Raw genomic sequence first — 15,394 nt, forward strand, 5'->3', positions numbered from 1 at the left:
AACCAGGCTAAATTAGTTTCAATCCAACCCGTTTTAGTCTGTTACCGATTAATCAGATCCGATATGAATCCGATCCGAAATGAATCCGATCCGATATGAATCCGATCCGATATGAATCCGACCCGAAATGAATCCGATCCGATATGAATCCGATCGACATGAACCCGAACCCGTTATAGTCCGACTAAACCCGTTAATAATCCGTCGTATTCCAATCCGATCCGATCCGACCCAAACCGACTACAATCCGACCCGTTTACAACCCGATTCGATATGAATCCGTGAATAAAAAATCCGACCCGATCCGATCCGTTAAGTTTTCAATCCGATCCGATCTGACCCGTTAGCCAAATTAATCCGTTCCAATCCGATCCGTTTCAACCCGAATCCGATGAGTCCGACCCAAACCCGATCCGTTGATCCGATTTGACACCCCTAGTCGTATCATTATAATCTTTCATTATCATCTTTTGTAACTCTATCTCCAATTTGTGTTCACAACAACGATTCATGTTAGCCGATCTCAATCATTTGGGACAAAAACATGATTGTTGTGTTGGTGTTGTACTTCGGATCCGTAACTCGTAATGTTTCTATATGTTTGTTTCATCCGATCCCTAGCAAGTGCTTTATGAGGACCATGAACATAAACATATTCTAGTTTGTTTTTTCTCTTTTCTAAAATAAGTAAAAATAACATGAAGAAATATAGCTAATTAAATCCAGGTATGTCTCGATCAATCCCAAGATACTACGGAAGTAATAATTTATTTTTCAAAAATGATACTTCATTGAATCACATCAACTTCGATCGACAAGAAGTTATGCCAAATTAAAAAAACACAGGGCATGACTCACAATCACAAATTTCTTATCACCTCCAAAAGATTGGGTACTCCAAATAATTCACTTCCAATCACCAATTTCTTATCACATCCAAAAGATTACGACACGATAATAATATAAAATAAATAAGGCATGAGTCATTCTCACTCGCAATCACCAATTTCACGCGACTAAATGTGTTTCCCATATTTAAACAACATACTAGTGGGTGGCTCGGACATTACCGATTACTACGTTGAATAGTTTAAGTATTAGATTTTTCTTGAAGTCAATATTTGACCAAATACATGTATTCCATAAAGTGAAAAAACAACAATTAAATTTGTCAACTACACAGACGCACTACGCCATTTATCATGTTAAGAAATTTTTCAATTAATCATCTTATAATTTATTTCTAGTGTAACTAAGAGTTTTGAATTAATAAATACCAACTTAGATACTCCGCATATATACAGTTATGCAGGACGTTTCTATAGTTGATACTTATGAAACTTATGACATTATGTTTCTTCATAGTTGTCCAAATGTTTTAATTATTATTATTTTTTCCTAAAGTAGTCCATAGAAAATAAAAAATCACATAAAAAAACGTTGTTTTAGACTTCATGTTAACATTTATTTATAAGTTAATGTGAATAGATAAACCACAATTGGTGGTTGGTTAAGATAGTAATGAGAGTTATCATCTACACTTAAAGTCTTGTGTTCGAACCTCATTGGGTTGATTTTTGGTTTTATGGTTGTCCATGACATAACACTTGGTAAGTAGATGATATGGCGTAAAGAAAAGAGTATTACATGGCACATAGACGTTTTTGACAACACTTTTAAATATATTAGTATAGATACAGAATATCTCGTGTGCACCTAATATATACACTTCGCATAAGAGTATAGTCTACGGAGTACAGTTGTTTAACACTGGGATAATATATACTCCCTCCGTCCCTTAATACTCGCACCAGTTTGACCGGTGCGGAGTTTAAGACATTTAAATTGACTTATTAATTTAATGGGTGGTAGTTGATAGTGGGGTATTTTTTAATATAATTAGTGAGAAATGTGTAAGGGGTGGGGAGTGGTGAGTGAGGGATGTGGATTTTTAAATGATTTTTTGTAGGGAGTAGGGAGTAGGGGTGTAGGTGGGGTAGTAGGTAAGTGTGAGAAATAATATAATATTAGTAAAGATATCCATTTATGGAAGTGATGCAAGTATTAAGGGACGCCCCGCGCGAAAAGGAAAGCGGTGTGAGTATTAAGGGACGGAGGGAGTAATTCGTACTCCGTAATGAATGCTGAATTTTGGAATAACTAGAAAGTGATTTTAAATAGGTAACCCATTCAGAATTGTTTCAATTTGCAGTTTATATTCTCTTAGAAAATTAAACACCAAAAAGAGTACTCCCTCCGGATATAATTAAGTGGCCTTCACGGAGTTTAGTAAAAGTGATTGATTTTTTTAAAAATAAGATGTAAATGGGGTAAATGGAGAATAAACAATTGTAAAAAAGATAAGGATAGTAAAGCATATTTAAATGAAAGACAAGACAAGGAATAAATGATAAAATATGACTAGAGTGGTCCATGAGATAAGAAGAAAATTACTACGTATAAAATAAGGGGGAAAGTTCCATAAATAGAAAGTGCAACAATTAATAAAATAAAACGGATTATGAAAAGTGCACCTGTTAATTATATACGGTGGGAGCAGTTCACATTTTTCTGTTGTCAGTTTTCAAAATCAACATGACTATTATCCACCCTTAATCAACCCAATTAACCCATCTTTTAAACCCACCCTTTAACCCATTTTTTTCCTTTATTATTTTCTTTTTTCCTTTCTCCTCTCCCTGTTCATTCTTCCCTGCCATTTCCTCCATGAACACTGTCCTTCAAATACTAGCAACCTCCACCACCATTAAATCTAAGCTCAAGATTTCTCACTCCTCCATGCTTACCCAAAAAAAAAAAATCAACCACAAAAAATAATCCGACCACCAATTTGCATACAATTCATTTCTACAATTCAATTCAAGACGAAGTTGCTGCACTTCTCAGCGGTCTTCTTGTTGCGTTCCTCACGGTTTCTCACGGCGGTCTTCTTGTTGCGTTTCTCACGTTTTTCTTACAAATTACAAATCGTTGGTTGATCCTGAAGATAATCGGTTATGAATTGAGGTTTTCATCATGCTTGATTCAATTAGGTAGCAGATTGTTCCCGATCACTCGAAACTCGGTGCATTGTTCGCAACAATGAATTCGGGACTAGGTAAGCGTCGATAATTCGACCACCAATTTCTCCACTACATTCCCATCTAACACTGTCGCCATTCCTTCGGTACTCGCTGCTAATTGATACAACACCAGTATAACTCTCCCGGCGATCGATTATGACTCCTACCGCAGAACCACCAATAGTGGCGGAACCACGTTGAATTGCTTCATGCGAACACCAATTGCAGATCAACAATGGCGGCAAAGCGCCGAGAACACCACTAGTAGTCAAATTCTGCACGCGCCGGCGGGGATGAGTCTTTGCGAGCGCCAGCGTGGATCTGTTGAATCAAAGACAATAAGGGAGATCGAATCTGTCGCTCTCCCCTTCCCTTGTATCCACTCTCGCATCCCCATTCTCTCTCTTCTTCATCTTCTTTGCTCATTTGCTTCTGCCCTCCTCTATGTTGTGCCGCCATTGCCGAAAAATCAAAATCCGGTGGAATCCTACCGGTTTGTGGTGGAGGAATTGGCGCAGGTTGAATGAGTATGGATTTGAGGTGAAGATGAAGGGTGAAGGTGGAGGTGGAGTTGGAGTTTGTTTCCATGATACTTGAGGTGGGTGCAGTGGTGGGTTAATGGGTGGCTTAATTGGGTGGATTAATGGGTGATTGATTAGGGGGGTTTATTAGGGATTAGGTGGGTAATTAGATCGTAATTGGTTGATTATGAGGATAATGACGTCATTAGGGATATTTGGGGTATTAAGTCATTTGTGATGGGTATTTGGTGTATTTCTGAAACTTGATGGGCGTTTGGTGAATTATGCTAAAACTCAGAGTTATTTCATGAAAAGTCAGTTATATTTAAGAAAAAAATTAGTCACGTGGGTCTTATTATAATCGTACCATTGTATAGATTTATTATACAACTTTTTATAATTTTTAACCATTGATATTAATGGTTGGAAATAATATTGCATTTACAAAGGTGATAAAAAAAATTGTATCCTAAAAAAGAACGGAAGAAGTATTAATGTTGAGTTAATAATTCAACCTAAATCAAATACGAAGTAGAGTATTGTGTATTACATCCGTTTCAAAATAATCTTTACGGTTACTATTTGCACATATATTAAGACAAAGTTGGAAATGTATGTAAAAGGGTGGGTGAATATAATAAAATATGCATATTAAAAATGGCAAGTGTATCTCTTAAATAAATACGGCCGGAAAAGGCAAGTGTATCTCTTAAATAAATACAGAGGGAGTATGACTTACAACACCAAAAAAAACCAAAAACTAAAAATTGACCGTGCACTGATAATGATACATTGATACTGAATGAGAAATTTTGTAAGGGTCTTACGTAACTTTACAACCCACCTTTCAATACCAATGATGTCTTGGCCTAGTGGTTAAGACTGAAGGCCTGTGTACTATAGGTCTCAGGTTCGAATCACCCGCCCCCCATTTGTAATTTATATTGACCTTGTGGCTCATTTACACCAAAAAATAACCCACCTTTGAATATTTATTTTCTAGAGCCTTATTTAACAGTTTGTAAAGGCCAATATCTTTCTCACAAAAGCTGATTTGTTAGCTTTACACTCCATTATCTAGGTTCATTCCTCAGGTCAATGGCAGAGTCCGGCAGCAATGCCATCCGGTTCGGCATCCTCGGTTGCGCAGAAATATCCCGCAAAGTTGCCCGTGCAATCAGTCTCTCACCTAACTCCACCCTCCATGCCATTGGCAGCCGCTCCCTCGAAAAAGCCCAAACTTTCGCTACCACCAACAGCTTCGACCCTTCCACTAAGGTTTATGGAAGCTACGACGAGGTTATCGACGATCCGGAAGTCGACGCTGTTTACGTGCCTTTACCCACAAGTCTCCACTTGCAATGGGTGGTCCGTGCGGCAGAGAAAAAGAAGCATGTCATCGTTGAGAAACCACCTGCATTGGATGTTAAGGAGTTGGATGTCATGTTGAATGCTTGCAAGGCTAACGGAGTTCAGTATATGGATGGTACAATGTGGATGCATCACCCAAGGACTAAGATTATGACTGATTTTTTAGCTGATTCTCAGCGTTTTGGCCACCTCAAGGCTGTAAGTTTTCGTCTTTGCTTTAATTTAATACTCCCTCCGTTCTAAAATGCCTTATCATATTTTTTTACACATTAATATTTTAAGATAACATTATTGCCTTCTCATGTTTACTCCGTGTCATATTTTTTACACATTAATATTTTAAGATAACATTATTCAATGAAATTTTTGTTAGATACTCTGTACAAACTTCAAAGTATGTTTTACTAACACATCCAATTAAACATATTACGGAGTAATAATTACTCCTTCCGTAATATTTTTTTAGTAGTCACAATTACAAAATTATTATTTTCGGTCGTTTTTTCTTTTGTGGAGTCACAATTTCATTTTCAGTAACTTTACACATACTCATCAATTGTTTTATTTTTTATTTTTCACTCTCCTATAAGGTCACTTAAATCATAAATAATTTTATTTTTGTAACTTTTACATGACATCTACCCCACTTACATCATTATTATATCAAATTTAACTACATTTTCTTAATAATTGTGCCGGTCAGGGAGTAAAACTAAGGTGTGCGACATAGATTAATGTGTAAAGTCAAATGTCACTACAATTATTATTGTACTACTCCCACTGTTCCAAATTATAGTCATGCTTCTAGAAAAGACATTCATTTTGAGAACAATGAGTACTCCGTATATGGAAAAGTAGAATATAGTACATGGATAATCGGCTTGTATTGGAAAGTTAAATATAGTACGGAGAATGTGGAATATACTACATGAAAAAGTGTAATATAGTTTTTACCCTCGTCCTTTTTTGTTTGCCTCATTTGTCAATTGTCATTTTAGTCCGTCCCTAAAAGATTGTTCAATTACTAAAAATGCGCATTGGACCACAACTTTTACTCTCACATAAATTACATATGGTCCCACCATTTTTGTCTATTTTCAATTTTTTGCGTGCACCCAACTCTTAATAAAGCATATTTGAAGCATGAGAAAAACAATTAGGGACGCAAGGAGTATATAGTACTATTTTTATTTTGTTTTGTTTTCAATAAATTTTTTGATATAATGATAAGGGTACATTGGGTAGAATTAATCTATCTATATTTAGTACTCCCTCCGTCCCAAAATATAGTGCCTGTTTTCCTAAAATGGTGTCCCTAAATAATGTGCCTATTTCTATTTTAAACCATTAATTTTTACCCATAATACCCTCATGCACTAATTGTAATTCCAATATTGTGCTAAAAAAGTCAGAATTTTTACTTTGAAAATAGTACTTTTTGACTTTTATTCAACTCATGTGCTTGATTTTTGTCTTTTTGAGGGCCATTTATTATGTACACACCTTTAATCTCTAATTTCTCTCTCCATAAAAGCCACCTAACGTATACTTTATCTTAAAAGTACAAATAATCATTGTTTTATTATCAATGTTATCCTTTACCTTAATAACCGTGATTTTGGTCAAACGAGCACTATATTTTGGGACAAAGGGAATATTTAAAAACTCAAACCATAATTACATCATTGACATGTGTCACCTTCTCCATTATTTTCCTTTTTTTTTCATGTTTTTCTTTTCTTTTGTGTTTGACTCATTTTTAATGTTAATTCTATACTTTCTATTAAAACTTACTTGTATTAAAACAAGAGAAAACTTAAAAGACATTCATGTATTTAAAAAAACATAAACACCTCAAAATACACTCATAATAAAAATGTAGGTATAATCACTGATCAATGAGCTAACATAAATTGTGATTTTTCAATTAATGTTTCATGTGAAAAACAATAATAATTTATATTAGTACTGATACATTATTACTTAATAGTCTTTATTAATTCTTCACTTATAAAAATAATAAGAGTACAAGAAAAATAAACATCTTGTACCAATAAACCATCAACCACTCATCTTTCATGCCCCCTTATAAATAAATTGGACTACCAACCATTATTCGTTATATCATTCACACAACAAACTATATTACTAATTCATCCTACATTTTTCAAAGAAATATGTTTTTACTTTATATATATTCCTTTTTTCTATGGTATAATCTCAAGTTTTCTCATTTGTTTTGATTAATTACTTTAATTGCGAATTATTTTATTTGCTATTTTAGAGAAATTTTATTGTATGTTAAATTATCCCTCAAAAAATATCATTGTCGTTGATTGTTTCCCTTTTATTTTATTTGACTTAATTTTATAATACTCGTACCTTAAAGGAAGAGTAATAGATATAAAATGATTTTACTTACACTAATTAAATATTTGTGGTACCATAAACAAAATTTTTTGTGATACATATGCTTAAAGATGTATATAGAACGATTTAAGTTTTTAAAAATAATGCTCACGTGCATTGCACAGGAAAAATACTAGAAACCTTTAAAATACATGCAATTGGAGTATTATGCTTATAAATAGTCATATGAGTGACAAAAGTATGAAATTCACTATTCAGAAGGAATGAATTTGGCAAACTTCCCTTTAAAGACTCTATATTAATGTTGCAAGTATCTAAGGTTCAAGCCTCCTTACTTGCATTTTGTTCCTACTTCTTTTACTTTACTTTTCTTTTTCTTATTTCCATCATAATTTTTTGTATGAATGCCTCCCTTTGTTCTTTTTCTTTCCGTCACTTCTCCTTCGCCAAATTGCCCCTTCCTGCTTTCTTCATCAAAAAAACGTTCTTGGTTATTCACTTAGATGGATTCAACCCTAATATGTTCACGTAGCTATTGATAAATCATGTAACTTTTATCTAATTAATTTTTTATTGCTAAGCTTATTTTCACGGGGTTTTACCTCTCATCGCCCTCCTTATTTGTTAACTTCATTTTGACTATTGATTTCAAAATATCTTAGTGTTCAACAACTAGTTAGTATAAAACTAAAGAAGTCAAACAATAATTATAATTTTGACTTCACAAATCAAAACGTGGACTATAATTACGAAAACGGTTTATGCCTTTTATAGGAACTACGGTAATAGTGGCATTTGAAGTAATTAAGTAATGAAAGGAGGGGAAGCTGCTACATATACGGATATACCCCTTAGGATATTAAATAGTAACATACCCTGTGTTTTCAACTTTTTATTGATTGTTTTCACATAAGTAATCTTATACTTCCTCCGTTTCGTAATAGATGCATCATTACTTTTTTTCACGTATCCCAACATGTTTCTTTGAACATTAATATCTCTAATTGCGTGTAAGTAAAAATTATAAAAAATTGATATTTGGAATCCTCACATTGATACGAATTTAGCAAGATCTCACTTGACTATGTTTGTTTTTATATAATGTGCAAGAATAATTGTGAAAGTTAGTTAATGAATATTGTCCAAAAGAGAAACGATGCATCTATTGCAGAACGGATGAAGTATAAGATTAAAATCTAAATCTAAAATGGCAACCCTACTTGAAATTTAAAATTTTAGGCCAATCACAGTCAATGGTATCATACCCTTAGAGTATATGTAGCATTTTCAAAAGAAGTCGGAACGATAACGGTGGGCAAGAGGGTGCGTGCGTTAGTGCGTGTGCTTGGGAGTTGAAATAGATAGTCTGATAGTGTATTGGTGTGGTATGGAAATAATTAGACCTGATCAAGATGAACCCAGCCCGGCCCGCCTGAAATTTTTGAGGGTTTGGGCAGAATTTCCCGGCCCGGTTTTCGGGCCCGGCCCGACCCAAAATTTTACTTTTTTGGGTGGGTTTGGGAAACACAAAAATATACTTTTTAGTTATAAATTTGGCCCGGCCCGAAAATAGCCCGAAAAGCCCGGAATTTTAGGCCTGAAAATAGCGGGTTTGGACACAGGTTTTTGGCCCGAATCTTGGCCCGGCCCGACATAGCGGGCTGATTTTTTTGCCCATGCCCGGCCCGCCGTTTGATCAGGTCTAGAAATAATATATAGATGGAATACACTCCATTTTTTTTTAATGCATCATTTGAAATTGAACATTTGTCAATTCATCATCTATACTCATATATTAAAAAACGTTGTGAAAAAAGTATATGTGCCACGTAATACTCTCCCTTTTGCGCCACATCATCCACTCATCAAATGTTATTTCATGTCATGGACAACCAAAATCAATACAATGAGATTTTAACACATGACCTCAGATGTAGATGATAACTCTTATTACCATCTTAACCAACCACCAATTGTGATTTATCTCTTTACATTAATTTATAAATAAATGTAAACATGAAATCTAAAATAACTAAATTTTTATTTGACTTTTATTTTCTATGGACTATTTTTGAAAAAATAATAATAATTAAAGAATTAGAACAACCATAAAAAAACATGATGTCATAAATCTCATAAGAGTCTACTATAGAAACGCCCTGCATAGCTGCATATATGTAGTATATATCTAACTTGGTGTTTATTAACTTGAAGTACTTGGTTCCATTAGAAAACAACATACAAATTATAAGATGATCTAATTGAAAAATTATTGTGTAGTTGACAAATTTAATGGATGTTTTTCACTTTATGGGATACATGCATATTGGTCAAATATTGCGCTCAAGAGAATTCTAAAATTTAACTATTCAATGTAGCAACCGGAGCATCGCCCGGGCCACACACTAGTTTTATAATTAAATATCTCCACTTTTTTATTTACAAAAACTATAATGCATACTCCGTAAAAGTTGATATGATGAAAGGAGATTTTGTGAAACACCACCTTAATGTTGGAACGTTTTGTGAATTACTACCTTATAAAAACTTTTTTATATTTTACTACCTTATAAGTTTCATTTGTTTGAGTAACACTACCAGTTAACGTCTGTTGTTAATATTCTCCGTTTGTGGGCCCACTCCAACGGATTTCTTCAACATGTTTATCTCCCTTCCCCCTTGTTTAAACACAGCTAAGAACCACATTCAATAACTTCAAAAAACTATCAACATCTGGGTAATTGTTCTTGTTAAAGAAAATTGCGCAGTGATATATGAAATTCAAGTAATCAAAAGGTAAATGTAATCAATATGTTCATCAAGAACAATTTCTGCGTTTTTTTTCAAATAAGGGTTTTTTTTTCTTGTTGGATTGAAGTAAAATTCGAAGCAATTTGTTAATTTAATTGCTATAAACCTTTTAATTCAGTTCTGAAACAACTTAATTACAAAATTAAGGTTCTGGATTGGATAAAATTTGTGTGATTTCATATTTTGACTTTTCAATTAGGGTCTTTTATTTCAATTTGGGGGTTTTCGATTGTACAATTGTATAACAAAAATTTGGGAGTTTTAGTTGATTCGATGAATTGGGGATGTTCAATTTGTCTTTGATGAAATGCTAGGAAAGTCTACTGTTCAACACGATAATTGCGGGTTATGAATTTCACGGTTACAATGAAGAAACTTGGGCTTTGTATTATGAAATGCAAGATCATGGTGTGCCGATGGAGGAAGTTGCTTCTGTCATTCACATATTGAAGCAAAAAGGTTTAAGAATGCTACCGACATGTATATAGATTGAACTTAAGAAAGAGTCCCATGTATTTGTCTGGTTGAAGATGGCTGAGAGGTACAATATCATTGTTAATGGATTCTTGAGTTTGTGGTGAGAGTAAAGGAGAAGACATATATAGAAGAACAAACATTGATGAGAGGACAGGGATTGAGTAAGAAGAAAGAGAAATTAAGGAGAAAAGAGAAAGAGAAATGAGAAGAGAGAAGGTCGTTGTTAGGGAAGTAAAGGGAGGACTTAAGGGTAAATTCAAGTTTATAAATGGAGGGGACCTCTTGGCCTGGGCCCACAAACGGAGAACGTTAACAGCAAACGTTAACTGGTAGTGTTACTCTAACAAATGGAACTTATAAGGAAGGAAAATATAAAAAAGTTTTTATAAGGTAGTAATTCACAAAACGTCTAAACATTAAGGTAGTGTTTCACAAAATTTCCATGCTGAAATTAAAAAACTCCCTCCGATCCGTATCTACTACTAAAAATAAAATAAATAAGGAAAAATTATTTTTAATAATCCAACCTTTCGACGATTTTTCGTTAATAATCCAACATTTAAATTATTATTTAATAATCCAACATTTGAATTATTATTTAATAATCCAACCTTTGTACCCCATTAACTTTTATTGCACCCAACAGGTCACCAACCCGATATAGCAGGTAACCTATACACATGTCATGCTATTATTCGTTATAATTTAATATATTTTTTCTTTTCTTTTCTTTCCTTCTGGTTTTTGTTTTTTCTTCCTCCTTCCTCTATGCTCTTTCATTCCCTCCTCTTCCTCTACCGAAGGCTTTCATCTAATTTTACAGTGTTAATAAAAAAAATTACACAAAATCCCCCAAATGAATTACTACCCACATAAAAAAGATAACTGATTTACCTTAAAGTAAGTTGATCGAATGTCAGTTCTTTAGAAAATTCAAAACAAGAACACCCCATAAATTAACAAATCAATAAATTTAAATACATCATAGAAACCAGATAATAAATCATCATCTCAATTAACCAAAAAAATACCAGATCAAAAATTTCAATAATGGGCTTAATCCAGTACGTGTTAATCGCAACCGTCGCGATTGCTAACCAGACATCGATATCCATGGTTGAAGAAGTTCGATAATTAAGAAACTTCTTTATGTGATGTCTGATCTTTGATTTGAGAATTATTCGTTTAATTAGTGGCATATATTTGAAATTCAGAGGAGATGGCCGATGAATTGAAGGTTGTTGGGAATTGCACATAGGTGTGTGGTATTGCTGGGCGGATCGGGGAGAGGAAGGGGTGTGATGGTGTGAGTAATGGAGAGATGGTGGCTAGGTTGATTTGGTAGATGGAGGTGGTGATGCGTGGTTGATTACGGAGAGGTGTGTATGAGTGTTAGATGCGGTGGACAAAAGGAGCAATAAAGGAGGGTATAACTAGCTTGGTGTCTATTATTGTGGATGGTGTTTGTTGGGGCTGGAGTTTGGTGAGGTAGGGGGAAGGTGAAGGTTGATGCAGTGTTGAAGGAAGGAAGAAGAAAACAGTAAGAAAGGAAGAAGGAAGGAAGATGTAAATCAGAGTAGAGAGGGTGAAGAAAAATTATAAAAATGAGCTAACCTTCTTACCCGGTTATCGGTCATATAGGTGCAATAAAAGTTAATAGGGTATATAGGTTGGATTATTTAATAAGAATTCAAAGGTTGGATTACTAATGGAAAATCGTCGAAAGGTTAAGGTTTTCTGAATCTATACTGGGTATACCATTAAAATGGTATACTAAGGTTAAAATAGTAACTTCAGTTGGTATATTAAGGGTTAAATAGTAAGTTCATGTAGTAAATTGAGTCTGGCCCACGAAAAATAACATTTATCTTTGACTTGTGAGTACCAAACTATGTTGTTTGGAACCAAATAACAATGAAACCATGTTACCAAACTATGTTGTTTGGTATTAGATGAGAAAACACAACTGATTTTCTTGTACTAAACTATGTGGTTTGGTACTAAATAAAAATGCAGAATATTAGTATACCATTTCAATGGTATACCTAGTATAGATTAAGACTTCCTCCGAAAGGTTGGATTAATAAAACTAATTTTTCCGAAAAAGGTTGTTGTTGGGATTAAAACTCGTGATCTCCTTGACTTCAAGGTTCAAATATAGTCAAGTTCATCTACTACTAAATTTCTGCAATAATTATCAATCAAATTGACTAATAGTACAATTTAGAGCCTCTTTTATCTTCAGGCCATGTTCTATATATCATTTTGGGTTTGTTAAGGGTCAGGCCTACAAAGCTACAAATACAAGGTAGAACAAATAGCAAATAACAATAATAAAAATAAATGTTTTACTGAGAAATTTAGATTTTCTCCCCTCAAATAATATCGTATCATTATGATTCTGCAAAATAATACAATTTCTCTCACTAATGTATTTTCTCTCTTATTTTCTAGCTAGGCCTAAACCTCATTTTATAGGCTAAACTAAAAACCATTGTCTTTTCTAAAATGGTATGTGCTCTCAAGTCTAAACAATGCTAGAGATTATTACATACCAAAATATTACTAGTTCCTAATTAACACCGAGTAAACTAGGAAATTAATCAGAAAAAAGAATATAATTTCAACCATATTTCCTACATTGATCTGCATTCTACTGCTCCCGCAACAACAATTTGGAGGGGGTTAGGACCTACCCACCCAAACTCGCCCCGAATCCGAATTAGCCCTAAGAGTGAAATGGGTGGTAACAGCCAAAAAACACAATCACAATATGGTAATGTTTCACTCGGAAACATCTACCGAAGGCATCAACCCTTACATGTAAGGTAGCCCAGAATTCTCGTCTTGGCCCAATAGTAATAATCTTGTTTGGACTTAAGATTCTGAATCGTGTTATTACAGATTGACGTAAGTTGTGTTTATTCCTAATAGATAACTTTCTTGCCAATGTATTAGAGTAAATTCCGGTCTTTTCAAGAGACTCAATTAATTCGATCTCATCATATACATTTCAACTTTTAATTTGACAGGTACACGCAATATTCACTTTTCTTGCTGACGATTACTTCCTTAAAAATGACATCAGAGTGAAACCTGATCTTGACGCGCTTGGTGCTCTGGGTGACGTGGGGTGGTACTGCATCAGAGCGATTCTGTGGGCTGCAAATTACGAACTGCCAAAATTTGTGACTGCTTTAAGGAATCCAATTAGAAACGATGATGGGGTGTTATTGTCCTGTGACGCTGCATTGCATTGGGAAGATGGAAAAATAGCCACTTTCCACTGCTCTTTTCTCTCCCACTTAACCATGGATATAACAGTTATTGGTACCAATGGAACCTTACATGTCAATGATTTTCTTATTCCATATAAAGCATCAGAGGTGTCGTTTAAAACAGCCTCGAAATGTTGGTTCACTGACAAGGCCTTGGAATGGACGCACAAATCAAGTGAGCAGGTTGTAAGTACGGATCTCCCTCAGGAAGTTCTTATGGTAAAGGAGTTTTCAGGTTTAGTTGATGGTATAAAATTCCGCGATTTAGCACCAGAAATGAAGTGGCCTACTATTAGTAGGAAAACTCAACTTGTTATTGATGCTGTCAAGGTTTCCATTGATAAGGGACTTCAGGCAGTTGAGGTGGTTTATTGATTTCCCTTGAAATGTCAAAGTGTAGTGCTTGTTATTCTTCTGTTGGGAACTTTTGGCAATAAGCTAGGTCTTATAGCTTGTTTTTAGGGTGTTAAATCATTCATATTTGTATTAGTCAGTTATTTTCGCATTCAACTGTTCTAGTGTACTCATATACTTGTGTTGTATTTCAGATCGAGTTTGTGATCCTTATTAAGATTCCAATGTTGGCTCTATTATCATGGTATTAATCTCCATCTTATTGCTTTAAAGGTTACGTTGTTGTACGTGGTGGTTAATCAATCCCCATATTAATACTTCATGTTTGGGTGCCCAATTGGCTACCAATTGGGCCTGCTGGGCAAATGCCCACTTGGCTAACACAACATAAACCAAATATCACCTTATAGGCTCTACATCTCATATAAGAGGCCCAAGGCCCACTGGTAGTAAAACCCAGCTGCATTTACAACACACGCACTATAAATATGTCGCCCTAGCGCACATATCAAGTTACGTTTATTTATTGTTTTAAAACATACATTTCTCTAGAGTACTCTATTTAGATCCGAACCTAGTTCTTACTTAGGCATCGGAGGGGCTTTCTTCGAAACCACCCCCGAGTCCAGTAACCTTACTTATGTGCAGGTATTCGTGGACTCATTACACTCAAGAGCAAGTTAGATCTTCCATACAACAAAAGAGCCTTCAATCCGAAGCCCATTGCTTCATACCGGAATAATTTAGCGTCGTCTATGGGAAAGATACTACAAAAGCCTTGAAAAATCAATCATTTTGCTTCCAGAATGGAACACCTCAACTACAAAGACGCTGGATCTGGATCTGAAGCGCCTCCCTACTCTAGTACGAGTAGGACAACACACACATACATTTGTCTCTAGACCTCCGGTCCCGACGAGGGAGAAATTAAACGAGGCCATGAAAATAATACAGAACTTCTTTGCACAAGAAAAGGAGAAAGATGCAAGAAATGAACGTCTCACCCGCCAAAGGACCACGAGACCACTGGATGTGGAGCAACAAACGAACGGTGAACGTTCCAAGTCTAACCAAACTCTTACACCAATGCCGAGAGCTCATCTGGGAACCAAATGGACGGAGAGTACCT

At 34.8% G+C, this 15,394-nt stretch overlaps 1 protein-coding gene across 1 annotated transcript; it reads left to right on the top strand.

The window, feature by feature from the left end:
* Positions 1 to 4,318: 4,318 nt before the first annotated feature.
* On the top strand, positions 4,319 to 14,504 carry LOC110795564 (uncharacterized oxidoreductase At4g09670). The gene is made up of 2 exons (XM_022000580.2): positions 4,319 to 5,173; positions 13,666 to 14,504. Exons 1-2 carry the CDS (start codon positions 4,703 to 4,705, stop codon positions 14,284 to 14,286), a joined length of 1,092 nt encoding a protein of 363 aa, XP_021856272.1. The 5' UTR covers positions 4,319 to 4,702; the 3' UTR covers positions 14,287 to 14,504.
* The last annotated feature ends 890 nt before the right edge of the window (positions 14,505 to 15,394 follow it).

Source organism: Spinacia oleracea, chromosome 6 (assembly GCF_020520425.1).
Source record: "Spinacia oleracea cultivar Varoflay chromosome 6, BTI_SOV_V1, whole genome shotgun sequence".
Lineage (NCBI taxonomy): Eukaryota > Viridiplantae > Streptophyta > Magnoliopsida > Caryophyllales > Amaranthaceae > Spinacia > Spinacia oleracea.